The sequence below is a fragment of the Ambystoma mexicanum genome, chromosome 6q, assembly GCF_040938575.1.
Source record: "Ambystoma mexicanum isolate Mex_15411 chromosome 6q, UKY_AmexF1_1, whole genome shotgun sequence".
NCBI lineage: Eukaryota > Metazoa > Chordata > Amphibia > Caudata > Ambystomatidae > Ambystoma > Ambystoma mexicanum.
Window position 1 is genome coordinate 1,157,308,486 of NC_090937.1, and position 14,057 is coordinate 1,157,322,542.

The following is a 14,057-nucleotide window of genomic DNA, read 5'->3' on the forward strand; positions in this document are numbered from 1 at the left end:
GGGTAGATCGCTGCAGAGCAGACACGCTACAGGTTTGAGCAACTGTTAAGATTTTTTTTTTTAATCCCTCATGTTGAGAATTCAAGTACATTTATATTCTAGGAGATGAAACGTTCAAAGGATGAAACGAGCTCGATCTGGTCACGGCTGTGTTCCGATATCAGATAACTGCGCCGGGTGTTTGATGTGGAGTATCGCAACGCGCAGATATAATGCAGGCGATAGTCACGCCAGCAGCAGCTGTCCGGATTAGTCGCTACAGATGTTCTCCGAGGGATCTGCAGCCGATGCTGTGGGATAGGTAGGGCGATACTGCACTGCGTGACAATACACGCGCTGCCAATCCAAACGGGCAATAACAGGGGCGGTAAGCAGGGAGTATATTCCACGAGTGGGTGGGCTAGACACTTGCACACCTAGACTAAGCAAGGTCTCTGCTGCAGCAAAATACCGTGACGCCCCTCTGCCAGGTGGTGGGCATCAGTGCAGGGGTGGACTGGCCTATAGGCGACTCTGGAGATATCCCCGCAGGCCTCTGCACGCTGGGCCTCTTGTGTGTGGCATTCCCAAATGTTCCCATAGGAAAAGGGTTGGGCTTGCTGAAAATGTAGTTTGGGGCCCCATTGAAGATCATTTCCATGGCCACGTGTATTCCCAGTCCGCCCTGCATCAGGGTACCGAGCACCTGGAGCAGGGGCATTGCACCTGGCATCAACCCACATACTTGGCTGCCCGCCGGCGCCACCTGTATATGGTGCCGCATTGTACTTACGACTGGCACCGCGCACGCCTGGCCTGTGACATGCTGCCCGACACATGGGGGGCAGGACTCCAGTCGAGGGTATCCACCTTTCAGAGGGCGGATGCCGTCCGTCGGGGTATTTTAGATCACTTTAAGCGTGACCCGGGGATTCGAACAACCGGGCAATGTCAAGGTTCCCAGGCCAGGCCCTAGACCAGTACAGCTTATCACCTGGTGAAACATAGCCAACGAAAGGTGAAATGTTACATTTCGGGAGGGCACTCTCCAGGGAAAACATTGCCATTCATTCTTGGGGTTTAAAACGTGCACACCTTGTAACATTTTCCAACCCTTTTAGAAGAAAATATCCTCCCCTTTTTCTTTGTGTATGTTCATTTTATGAAAGGCAAATGTCAATTTGTGCTGTGCAATTTGTATGATTATGCAAAGCCAATAGAATTAAATTAGCATATTCCGGTCAGGTCCCATCCCATCAGCTATGTTAATGAGCCCCTGACTTTTTGAAACATTTTTAGGACTTGACCCCCTGTGCTCCATGATCCACTGGCTTGTCCAATGTAGCCTCCACGCCCGGCCACATACACACATACACACGCCACGCAAAAAAGATATGGCTAGCGGTTCACTTCAAAGGACTTTATTTAAGCACAATTTAAATATGTCGGGCAGGGAATAAAGTGCCGCTTCAAACATGACCTGCAGGTGAAACCCATCTCGTGCCCAGAAGCGGTGAATAATGCGTCTTGCTTTACTCCAAAAATGCGTTCTCAATTTATGAATAACCCCGTTTATTGGCCGCTCTCAACAGAATAGGTCAATGTCAAACTTTCACTCAAAAGAAAAGCAGTTCCAACCGTGCAGCCCTGCACGCGGACAGTGCGACGTGCGTGCGTGCGTGCGTGCGTGCCCCTCTCCTCTAGCCTGTGCACGCAGTGAATGCACAGGAAAGCAGCGACGCCGAGCAGCAGTCACTGTGTGGGCATCACATCATGGCAAAGAGACAGACATTCGCGCTTCGCGTCACCGTGCATTCGGCGGCATGCAGGACACCGTGCTACATGCTTTATGCATAACGCAGCCCTCCCCCCCCCACCCTCCTCCACTCAATGCACAGTTTATCACTTACCGGGCCGGGGCTCGGTGTGCCGCGTCCTGCAGGTCGCTCGGGTCGAAGAGCTGCGACTCCTTCAGCCCCAGCTCCTTGCAGCCTCTCAGGAACAGGCTGAGGTTGTCCTGGAAAGAAGCGAGAGAAGAGAGTGAGGCCGCGCCGCACAGCAGCGGAGACGAGCGCTGTCAATCAAGCGGCCCGCCCCTCCCCCTCACTGGCGGCACAAGCGCCTGGACCGCGGCCAGCCCCCGCAACATGTTGCCTGCTTAGGTCATAAATCACACCCGTTTGAAGATTTAAATGAAAACTCATGAAGACTAGTTCCGCGTTCTAAATGTTACCATACACACGGCATCCTCCGGCTTCCTTCGCCCTGGACAGCCGTGTACTTTACAATTTAGTAGAGTATCACTGCTCATAACTTCTGCTATGCTGAGACACATTCATGCACAGCCCGGCCTACCTCCTAAGCAGGGGAGTTGCTAGGTCTGGAAAAGACCCGGGGCTACGCTGATGTCGGAACTGTTGGGACTGGGGGCTAGCTAGTCTTTTGGCTGTAGCTCCTGAGATTCTATCCGGGGCTACAACCAAAAGATCAGGGGCTTTAGCCCCCTTAGCCCCCCCCCTAGCAACGCCCCTGCTCCTAAGCCGTGCCCCCAACCCCGATGCTGGGCATAGAGGCGCCAATTTCACCAAAACCTCTCTCCAGAGACTTCAAACTAAGATACGGACAGTGGTGCTTAAACCGGGCTCTAAAGAAACGGGGCTGAACACAAATACGCTGCACATCGTCCAGTGTACAGACCACGGGCAGAGATGGTTTAATACCTATGTGGGATAAGAGATGGTTTTCTACCTACCTGGGGCGAGGGATGGTTTTTTGCCTACATAGGATGAGGGATGGTTTTCCATCTACGTGGGATGAGGAATGGTTTTCTACCTACGTGGGATGACGGATGGTTTTCTGCCTACGTGGGACGAGGGCTGTTTTTCTGCCTATGTGGGATAAGAGATGGTTTTCTACCTACCTGGGGCGAGGGGTGGTTTTCTGTCTACATAGGATGAGGGATGGTTTTCCATCTACGTGGGATTAGGGATGGTTTTCTACCTACGTGGGAGGAGGGATGGTTTTCTGCCTACGTGGGACGTTGGCTGTTTTTCTGCCTATGTGGGATAATAGATGGTTTAATACCTACCTGGGGCGAGGGGTGGTTTTCTCCCTACATGGGATGAGGGATGGTTTATGAGGGATGGTTTTCCATCTACATGGGATGACATGAGGGATGGTTTTCCATCTACGTGGGAAGAGGGATGTTTTCTACCTACGTGGAATGGAGATGATTTTCTACCTACGTGGGATGAGGGATGGTTTTCCACCTATGTGGGATGAGGGATGGTTTTCCACCTGCATGGGATGAGGGATGCTTTTCTGCCCACGTGGGATAAGACATGGTTTAATACCTACGTGGGACGAGGGAAGGTTTTCTACCTAGGTGGGATGAGGGATGGTTTTCTGCCTACTGGAATGGTTTAATATCCACATGGGATGAGGTATGGTTTAATATACGTATGTGGGATGAGGGATGGCTTTCTACCTACAAGGGATGAGAGATGGTTTTCTACCTAAGTGGGATGAGGGATGGTTTTCTGCCTACGTGGGATGGAGATGGCTTTCTACCTGCATGGGATGAGGGATGGTTTTATGCCCACGTGGGATAAGAGATGGTTTTCTACCTACGTGGGATGAGGGATGGTTTTCTACCTACTTGGGATGAGGAATGGTTTTCCACCGTATGTGGGACGGATATGGTTTTCTGCCCACGTGGGATAAGAGATGGTTTAATACCTAGGTGGGATGAGGGATGGTGTTCTACCTATGTGGGATGAGGGATGGTTTTCTACCTATGTGGGATGAGGGATGGTTTTCTACCTACGTGGGGTGAAAGATGGTTTTCTACCTACGTGGGATGAGGGATGGTTTTCTACCTACTTGGGATGAGGAATAATGGTTTTCCACCGTATGTGGGACGGATATGGTTTTCTGCCCACGTGGGATAAGAGATGGTTTAATACCTAGGTGGGATGAGGGATGGTGTTCTACCTATGTGGGATGAGGGATGGTTTTCTACCTATGTGGGATGAGGGATGGTTTTCTACCTACGTGGGATGGTTTTCTACCTATGTGGGATGAGGGATGGTTTTCTACCTACGTGGAATGGAGATGGTTTTCTACCTACTTGGGGTGAGGGATGGTTTTCTACCATACGTGGCATGAGGGATGGTTTTCTACCTATGTGGGATGGAGATGGTTTTCTACCTACGGGGATGGAGATGGTTTTCTGCCTATGTTGGATGGAAATGGTTTTCTGCCCACATGGGATAAGAGATGGTTTAATACCTATATGGGATGAGAGATGGTTTTCTACCTATGTGGGATGCGAGATGGTTTTCTACCTATGTGGGATGAGAGATGGTTTTCTACCTACGTGGGATGAGAGATGGTTTTCTACCTACGTGGGATGAGAGATGGTTTTCTACCTACTTGGGACTGAAGGATGGTTTTCTACCGTACTAAGTGTATCCTATCATTTTATTGTGTCATATTGCTGCCCTATTTTGAATGTGTTTTCTTTTGTTCATAATTAAAAATAAATAAATATTCTATCATTACACACCAGCCTGGTTCATTGTCCATTGCGACACGGGGGGGGGGGGGTGGAGTTAAGGGGGGGTGTGAGACGGGTTGGCTGCCTTCTCAAAGCTGAATCCAAATTCATAAATTTAAATGAGGTTTAACTGTGCACTGCATGTCCTGGTCTGGAGTGTGTCGCCTCTTTAAAATCCTTCACACTACTTTGGTTGAGGAATGATTTTCTACCTATGTTGGATGGAAATGGTGTGGGATGGAGATGCTTTTCTACCTACATGGGATATAAGAGATGGTTTTCTACCTACTTGGGATGTAGATGGTTTTCTGCCTACGTGGGATAAGAGATGATTTAATACCTACGTGGGATGGAGATGTTTTTCTACCTACTTGGGATGAGGCATAGTTTACTGCCTATCTGGGATAAGATATGATTTAATACCTACGTGGGATGGAGATGTTTTTCTACCTACGTGGGATGGAGATGTTTTTCTACCTACGTGGAATGAGGCAAGGTTTTCTGCCTACGTATGAGAAGAGATGGTTTAATACCTATGAGGGACGAGGGATAGTTTTCTACCTACGTGGGATAAGGGATGGTGTTTTACCTACATGGAATGGAGATGGTTTTCTACAATCTGTGGGGTACATTTACCAGCCCAGCAGAACTTCCCCTACATCACCAAACTGCATTTTCAGCTGGCTCTGCTGAGCACTTATTCCCTTGCATCAAAACTGCGTTTTTAGAATTACCAAAAAGAATGGCTGCACTGGCTCTGTTGAGCAAATATGGGGCGAGATGAAACATAGAACACCCGGAGAATTGCTGCAGTTATTGTGGTCATGTGCACCAAAAAGAATTATTCAAAAGCAGCCTAGTGCAGCAGTGCTATGCTGCCAGCTTAAAACTTCCAATGGCAAAAGGAAATGTTCAGCATTTAAAATGGCTTTGCATTGGTGCCATTTTTCATCCTTCAACATTAAACAGGTTGGTTCCAGTAAAACACAGCCATGCCCATCTATCTTCAGAAATGAACCCCATTTAATGATGGCCATTCCTCCCTGAAAGGCATTGTGTGTCGAGCAAAATCCATGAACAGCAGAGAAATTTGTTTCAGGCCGGAGGACCCGCGTTTACTTTTGCAACAAATTAACCTGTGCAGAGGACTTCAAAAATAAAGCTTTTCTCCCTGGCTATGCGTCAATTACAAGAGAAAACTATTTGTAGCACCTTTCCCTGCCATGAAACTGATCTGATCTGTCCAGGCTGTTCTGAAAATGTGTGTTAGAGAAACTGCATCTGGTGAAATCCCCATGTAAAATAAACACATGTAAATTTGTTTTTGCAACAGCAGTGAAATAACACTTTGAAAGTTAAAATGTGAAATAATCGCAAATACTTGCACATAAATAGTATTTTAGGTGGGGATGGGGATTGGTTTAAATGCATAATATATTTATTTACAAAAAGACTGGCTTTTGTGAAAGAAAGAGAAAATAAAATGTATGAAAGCTGTTTGAGACCAGCAGAACCAGTTTGACAAAAGGAGAACACTTCAAAGGAAGCCCCTTTCCCATTGAAAGGACCAAGGTGTGAGAATTTGCGACCTCGTCAGACAGAGCGGCATTGCTGCAGCATGAGACAATGGACTGCCCTGGCACAGAGGTATGAAATCCTCTGATAACTCCTCAGCTTCAAACTACCTAGGGTCAAAGGGGAGTCATAGCGACCTCATGTGCAAGTTGATCAGGGAAGGACATTTGCCTGAGGGGTTGGAAAGACTGCCCATTTTTGGAAACAAAGCCAGCCCATTTGAGTTCAAAGACTGTTCATATCATGACATTTATTTCAGTAATCCAAAGAAACAGTCATGTGAAATTATGACCATTTTAAATGCCATTTTTGTGCCCTTAAAATAAGACATTGTACGTTTTTCTGACATGCTGTGGACGCAAACGCCAGTAAATTGCCATTTCTGGATAAAGCGTACATGGTACAGTTTTGAAACTTAATGAAAATGTGCCCAGTGGTAATATGTATATATGTAGACAATTGTAGAATTTTAGGTGAAAAGTTTTCCATGGAATTGGCGAAAGATTGCCAGAATGACTAAACAGCATCGCACCGACTTGGCATTTGAAACAGCATATTCCTTGTAAAATATGAAGTATGCCTATCCACTTTTCAGGAGGATAACAATTGTAAATATAGGGGTTTTGTGTCATAACTGATTTAAGTAAAAGTAACTATGGCATTACAATGCACCTCATAAAAACACACACACTAAAACTGAGCAACTTCCTTCAGTCGAATCTGCTTACAGGGAGGCGGCGACAGTTACAGGCTGACCTATCCGATTTAGAGGTATGGCTAGCTTAGTTCTGCCCACATAGTAAAAATCCTCTGATGTCATCTGGTATATATAAGGTGGAGACATACAGACAGTCAGGACATTCAAAAATTCCAAGATTCAAGAAAATCCAGCATTCATAAATCAGCATCCAGAGATCCAGACATTCCACATTCACTCTGCATGATTCCAGATTCCAGTGCCAGGCCAGGGGCAGCTGATAGCAGATCCAGGCAGAACCTCTTACCCAGGCAGAACCTCGAATGCAGAATTAAACACTACAAAAAACCCAATAATTCAGGGAAAGGGGGGGGGGCTGCCAAACCCTTTTGGGATTATCCAGCAACCAGACCTGCTTTGCCCGGCTACCTGCTTTGCCCAGCTGATGCACCCCGCTGTCCAAGAGACCAGAGTCTGGTTGCCTCGCTGTGTCCTAAAGGAGAGCCCAGCTGTTGCAGCAGTGACCAGACCCTTGTTCCGCTGTCCAAAGACCCGGCTGGCTGTCCAAACTACCCCATTCAAGGCTCTTTGTGAGTATTTCCCTTCCACAGTAACCAAAAAGGTGCATCCCTTGCTTTACCACCAGGTATCACGTCCACTCCCATAGAAACCCAATAAATACCCTGGTAAAATCTTTAAAATTGTTAGAATCCTCTGTGTTTCCTGTCCTTGCGGAAATCTGTGTTAATCTCCATGTGTTAGCGCAATTCTTTCCAAACCATTTCAGTCCTTGTGCAAGTCCATAGTACTATTTTGAATTATTTAATTAATTCCCATATAGAGCTGAACGTGGCGTGGATAGGTTGACCTTGCAAGTAACCTCCTCGCGTACCGTGTCTTTCTTTAACAATCTAGCCATTAAAAATATAGTTGCAGCAGAATAAATCCTTTTTCTAACAAAACCAAGTTGCCTGTGAAAGTGTTTCCCTTTTGAAACCCAATTTCCATTTAAAGAATTCCATACTGTAACCCATCAACAGTCACCCTTTCACTTTCATATCATACATGTTATGTGCCTTTTTACCTTAGCTTTAAAACTGCATTCCGATTTTGTCACTATAGCTCATTTTCCAAGCCGTTTTGCTATTTTAAACCCATTAAACAAAGCAATTGAAATTTTGCCATGTGTGATTCTTGCTGCATTGTGTTTCCTTCCATAGTCAATTTTCTACTGTATGTCTGTTGTTTAGTACCTTGCATTGTAGGTTGTGAGTTTTCTTGCCTCTTTAGAACAGTCACACACATTCTTACCTTATTCATTCAACCGCCCATGTAAAACAACTGTTTAGTAATTCCGAGTGTCATTTTGCTCATTTTTCAAGGGATCTTAATCAAATTTTGACCTCCCATACATGGGTTGTAGGTCGGATTTTCAATCTGATTTTTGCATAGTATACCTGACTCCTTGCTACTCCTCTCCATCCACACAAACCTTGGTTAACAGGGATTTTAGGGGGAGTTGCAGGGGGAATGCCTAACTGTGGTGCCATTTAAAAGCACTACCCCAAAAGTAATTCTTTCAATTGTGCGTTGTGTATCCTGTGCTAGAAGGTTAAACTAAGTGTAGTCTATACTTTTCCTGTGTAATTATCAGCACACTGGTGATTCCTGCCCTATATTGAATGTGTTTGATTTTTATTCACAATAAAAAATAAATGAATATTCTATCATTACACAACGGCCTGGTTCATGGTCCATTGCAACACGCGGTGTACGTTAAGGGGGGGTTGAGACGGGTTGGCTGCCTTCTCACAGCTGAATCCAAATTCATAAATTTAAAAGCGTTTTGATTGTGCGCTGTATCCCTGGCGATGGAGAGTATAAAGAGTCCTGGTCTGGAGTGTGACACCCCTTTAAAATCCTTACACTGCCACAAATGAGTCAACTCATCAAGCTGACACTAGTATGACATCCAAGTGCTTGTGGCTTTATAAATGTGCAACCACTGCACCCACCATGTCATGAAAGAGATGGCTTAAATGTACGGTTAAAGTGACATCCGGCAAACTAGGGTACTTTGACAAATCGCAGGTATTCGTACCATCTCCCCCAAGGGGGAGCCTCCCTCTTTGAGGCTGGGAGGGTGAGCCCGCACTGCAAGACCCTCGTTAGTGGTCAAGGCAAGTGGGGCCTCACTGGGAGAGACTCTGCCTTTCAGGACAAGGACTCACGTTCCTTTGAGGAACTCCCTAGACCACCTACCAGAGCTGCATTTATGGGACTGTCTGCTATAAGCAACAATGTGGCGTCTTTGTATTTGGCTGAAGGCAATTTTACAAGAAACCAATATGAAAAAGGACATGTCTCTTTAAAGGCGAGGCATGCATTTAACTGGGATGAGTCGGAGAGGCGCAGCCGAGGCATATTGCAAAGCCTGCGACTTTTTAGAAAGAACGAAGATCGCCAGTGCAAAACGCTGGAGGCCTGGCATATGCAACAACTAAGAAATCATTGTGAAGAGCAAGAAAGGAATCACGCACCCAGTGGTGGCGTCACCACATGTGCAGCGTGGTGGGCAATACGCCCCAACAACAATGCCAAGACCAGCATTGCTGGAAGCGTGAACCGCTTCCTATCGCCAGCACCCATGTAGAGCAGTAACCTAACGAGAAGCCGAGAATGGGACGCCGGCAAGAGTGAGGCGCAAGAAGCCAGATACCGAAGAGCGCCTGAGCGAGAGCCAAACTCTGTAACCTTCCCCTGCATACACAGAGGTACCGGGGATGATGGGAGGCCGCTGAGGCATCATATTTCTGAAGAAACTCATCCCAGTCCTAAGTACGAGGCATTAAACCGAACACTGTATAATTGGAATGGTAAAAACCAGAGAAAGCAAGTAACGAATAACCCGGTCGAGAAAGACCGATATTATATGAAGAGGGAAAATTGTTGTAGTGCAGAGGACAAGCAGTCACTACAAAGATCAGTTAACAAGAGACGTGAATAACCTGTAAAAGATGGGTATTACCATCCAAGACGGGGACAAACAGACTGGAAACAAGTCCCCTGGGAAGAAGGGAAGATGCCCTAAGCCTACAGAGTTGAAGACTGAATAAAGCCCAACACAGAGTCTATTATATTATATTAGATTATGTTAAGAAATATCTGTACCAAGGAGACTATCAGAAGAGAAGAAAAGCATTCTCTTGGCCAATTTAATTTAGTTCTATATAGTGGTAGGGTCAGCTAGAGTTCGTTTGGGCAGAGGACATTTTTACTTTTGATTTCCTAACAACATAGGAGCACCTTTAGTTCCTTTAGATAGGCAGGGTATTCCCTCTAGCAACAGGGAAAGATTTTTTCTATAACTTGATTAAAGATAATTCAGAATGTCCTCAATGTATCTGAGCCCTTCTTCCGACCCACCACAGTACACAATTACGATGTCATGACTAAGACATGCAGCTGGTTAAAAAGCCACCTCGGTCTATTGGAACAGTGTGTTCCAGCAGCTATCAGAAATGCACATGTGACATTACCCTTGACCCTGCCCTGCGGCCACAGCGAAGACAAGATTATGGCATGGAGCATTATGAAAGGGGGGTCTAACTAGGCCTCCCCTTTCAGAAACAGAATTTGCCTCATCCTTTTATTTCTAGAAATCAAAATATTTGAGGGAGTGTTGCAGGGGGAATGCTTAACTGTGGTGCCATTTAAAAGCAGTACCCAAAAGTTAACTTGCTTTCTTTCCATTGTGCATTGTCTCTCTGATGGTAGAAGGTTAAACTAAGTGTAGCCTCTCGTTTTATTGTGTCATTATCACCACAATGGTGATTGCTGCCCTATATTGAATGTGTTTGATGTTATTTATAATGAAAAATAAATAAATATTCTATCATTACACACCGGCCTGGTTCATGGTCCATTGCGACACGGGGGTGTACGTTAAGGGGGGGGAGGTGGTGGGTTAGCTGCCTTCTCAAAGCTGAATCTAAATTCATACATTTGAAAGCGTTTTAATTGTGCGCTGCATGTCCTGGTCTGGAGTGTGACGCCTCTTTAAAATCCTTAACACTACTTGGGATGAGGGATGGTTTTCTACCGTAGGTGAGATGGGGGATGGGTTTTATACCTATGTTGGATGGAGATGGTTTGGGATGGAGATGGTTTGGGGTGGAGATGGTTTTCTACCTACGTGGGATATAAGAGATGGTTTTCTGCCTATGTGGGATGGAGATGGTTTTCTGTCTATCTGGGATAAGAGATGGTTTAATACCTACGTGGGATGAGGGATGGTTTTCTGCCTACGTGGGATAGAGATGGTTTTCTGCCTACGTGGGATGAGGGATGGTTTTCTGCATACCGGGAATGAGATGGTTTTCTGCCTACGTGGGATGGTGTTCTGCCTACGTGGGATATGGGATGGTTTACTACCTACGTGGGATGGAGATGGTTTTCTACCTACATGGGATGAGGGGTGGTTTTCTGCCTACATAGGATAAGAGAAGGAGGGGACAACAACCACATGTTTTCAGCCATAATGGTGTGTCTGCCCCTCACCAAGTATCCCCTTTAGCTAACAGATAGCTGCATCTCTTAGCTAAAAGGATGCCTGGCGTGTGTCAGTAGTACCATTAAGGTTGAAAAGGTGGGGCCACAGGAAGCAGAGGCCTTTTTCCCAAAAGCCTCAAGCTCCCACAAATGAACGGGGATCTTCAGGTTCTTGAAAAAAAAAAAAGGCTTCAGCGGCCATCGGCCTCACCTTTACTTCTATAATAGTGGCATCGGCCCACAGGCATCTCTTGATTAAAGGGATGCCTCGCCGGTGCCTCCATTATGGAGAAAAGGAATTTCAAGAGCTTCAGGCTTTAGAAAAAAAGCCTTGTCCTTTAGCGGCTGGGGCTGCCAGGAGACATTAGTGAGCCCGAGCAGGGCCCGGCCTCAGAACCATATTTTTGAGTCTGCCAGGGTCCGGCCCCAGATAGCCCCAGCCCACTTAAAGCCCTGTCTGCTAAGCAAGTGCAAAGGATTAGTCTCACCTGAAACTACGGTTGACGTAATTTCCCATATGTAGTGTGATGGCATCATGAAGGAGACACAGACAACAGATTCAAATTTGTACTGAAAAGGTTTATCTTAAAATGCAGGATGGGGTAAGGCCTTCTTTGCCCTATGCTAAGGTGGGAATTCCCTACCTAAAGAAAACTAAGGATAGTCTGTGTCAGAATGTCCAAGTCAAATAATCTGTGTCCAAATCCTATACTTGATCTCACAACTAACTGTATACAATTTGTAGGGAGGACAGCATCAAAACAAATAGTGTACAAAATAAAGTTCTGAGTTTCTTCCAGCTCTTGGCTTGTAATCGGCTTCCCTTTCCCCAAGTTCAAGGCAGTTCACGAGATCTCGGGGTTCCTCTTCTTCAAGAATTCAAATCTTCCAGGTTTTCAAAACAATACCATTCCTTGGGACATTTCCTAGCTCTCTTGTCATCAGTACTTTTCACTGGTTCACAAAGATAAGTCTGTTTCTTTCAAAACTCAAGCTTCTTTATGGATACTTTCAAAGGCCTTTTCCAAAAAGGGGGGCACTCGGTGCAGGCGCATTCGCCAGACCACACTGTTGACCCAGTAAAGGTCACGCAATCGATACCCCTTCTTATCTGCTTTTCATCAACAATTGTCCACTGCTTTCCTTTGTCAGTGAAGCTAGTCTCTTTCATCGGTGTCACACTCTTCAACACTTTACCATGGCTTGGTTGGCCACAATGCACGTTGTTATACCTTCTGTATTCTTCTGGCTCTTGCCAATACAGGTTTCCCCTTAACCTGCAGTTCCTTGAACTCTTTTTGCTTTGCCCAATACTTGGTTTCTTCCCTCATACCCTTCTTGGTATTTTCTTGACTTTGTCAACACTTGTGTCCCAAACCATTCATCCCGTGGTGTGTGCTAATTGCACCACCTTGCTTTCATTCTGTTCACAAGTACTCATAACTTGCTTTTGTTCCGAGCAGCATTCAAAAGTGCTTATAATGTTTTCCAATTCTTTCGGCATTCAAAAATATCTGTTTAAGCCTTCAATATTGCTAATAACTTTCAGTTTGTTCGATTTTCTACAGCACTTGTTTCGGCATTCAAAAGTGCTTTTAGCCATTTTCAGTTCATTCGATATTCAAGAGTGCGTATTTCAGGCTCCACGAGCACCCCGCTAGGAGTGATTCCCTGTTTTCACTCACAGGCTCCACACGGCAGCTCCCTTCAGCTTCCTTTTGCGCCTCGCAGTGCTTTCCGGCTTCCCATTACTCTATTATCCCTTCATGTAAGCAATAGAGAGCACTACTCACTCTACTGGCTCTGGCAGCAACTGGTGTGCTTCGGTGCACCACATCTCCCGCTGCGTGCACCCGGCAAGGAGGGCTTGCAGGGGATTCAGACCCTCACGTGGCCAGCCTCTGCCACAGCGTCTCTCTATCCTGCTCGACCCGTGTCTCCCGTTCCTCCCCCTCCTCCAGCCAGCGTCGCTCCAGCCAGTTTCTGCAGCCTGCTTCTGTGTTCCCCTTCTTGCTGTACGGCAAGGCTTTTTATACTCGTTGGAATTGTAAAATGACCACAGGTGCGGGTCATTTAAGTTCAGTTGCTTGACCATAGTGAAACCCATTAGCTGGACATCTCTGGCTGTTCCATTGGTACCACTCCATAGCCCTCTTCTTCGTCTCAGTACCAGAGTGGTGTTTGGGGATATCGGAATTAAAGGAAGTGGGCATAACTCTGTTGATTCTTCCTTGTCTTGGTACTTGACTGATGTGTCTGTATTAACATAAGGCTGACAGTAGCCTACTAAGGCTAGGGGGATAGAAGGTTCATTCTGTAATGGGAAAGGGGGATGCCATGTCTCACCTAAGGACATACTCTCCCCACTCCCCAAGTTCCCAGGTGATCCTCCCTCGCATATCCACCCCCAGGGCTGGGATCCAAAAGCGATGGCATTTGCCAGGCAACCTTAGTGGAGGACTCAGGGGGAAATTAAGTGAGGACACCCTCAGGTTCCTCACAGTAGACCCAGAGATCAGTAGAAGAGACAGAAGCACACATTCCATCCAGTTGAGAGAAACACCCAGCACCAGAATCCAGCAGTATAGGGATGCTGTAACATCACAGCGCTGCATTAGAGCCTTGGTAGCTGTGAGTGGGGAGCCAGGGCACAGTAATCGTTCACAGCAGCAAGCGGAAGTAGGCCTTAATGCCAGG

General features: G+C 46.2%; 1 protein-coding gene across 1 annotated transcript in view; it reads right to left on the bottom strand.

The window, feature by feature from the left end:
• LIMCH1 (LIM and calponin homology domains 1) overlaps positions 1-14,057 on the bottom strand; it is a 1,245,196-nt gene that overhangs the window by 614,464 nt on the left and 616,675 nt on the right. Inside the window, exon 4 of the mRNA XM_069631748.1 lies at positions 1,890-1,996. Coding sequence (XP_069487849.1) covers positions 1,890-1,996 — 107 coding nt within the window. The remainder of the gene's footprint in view (positions 1-1,889; positions 1,997-14,057) is intronic.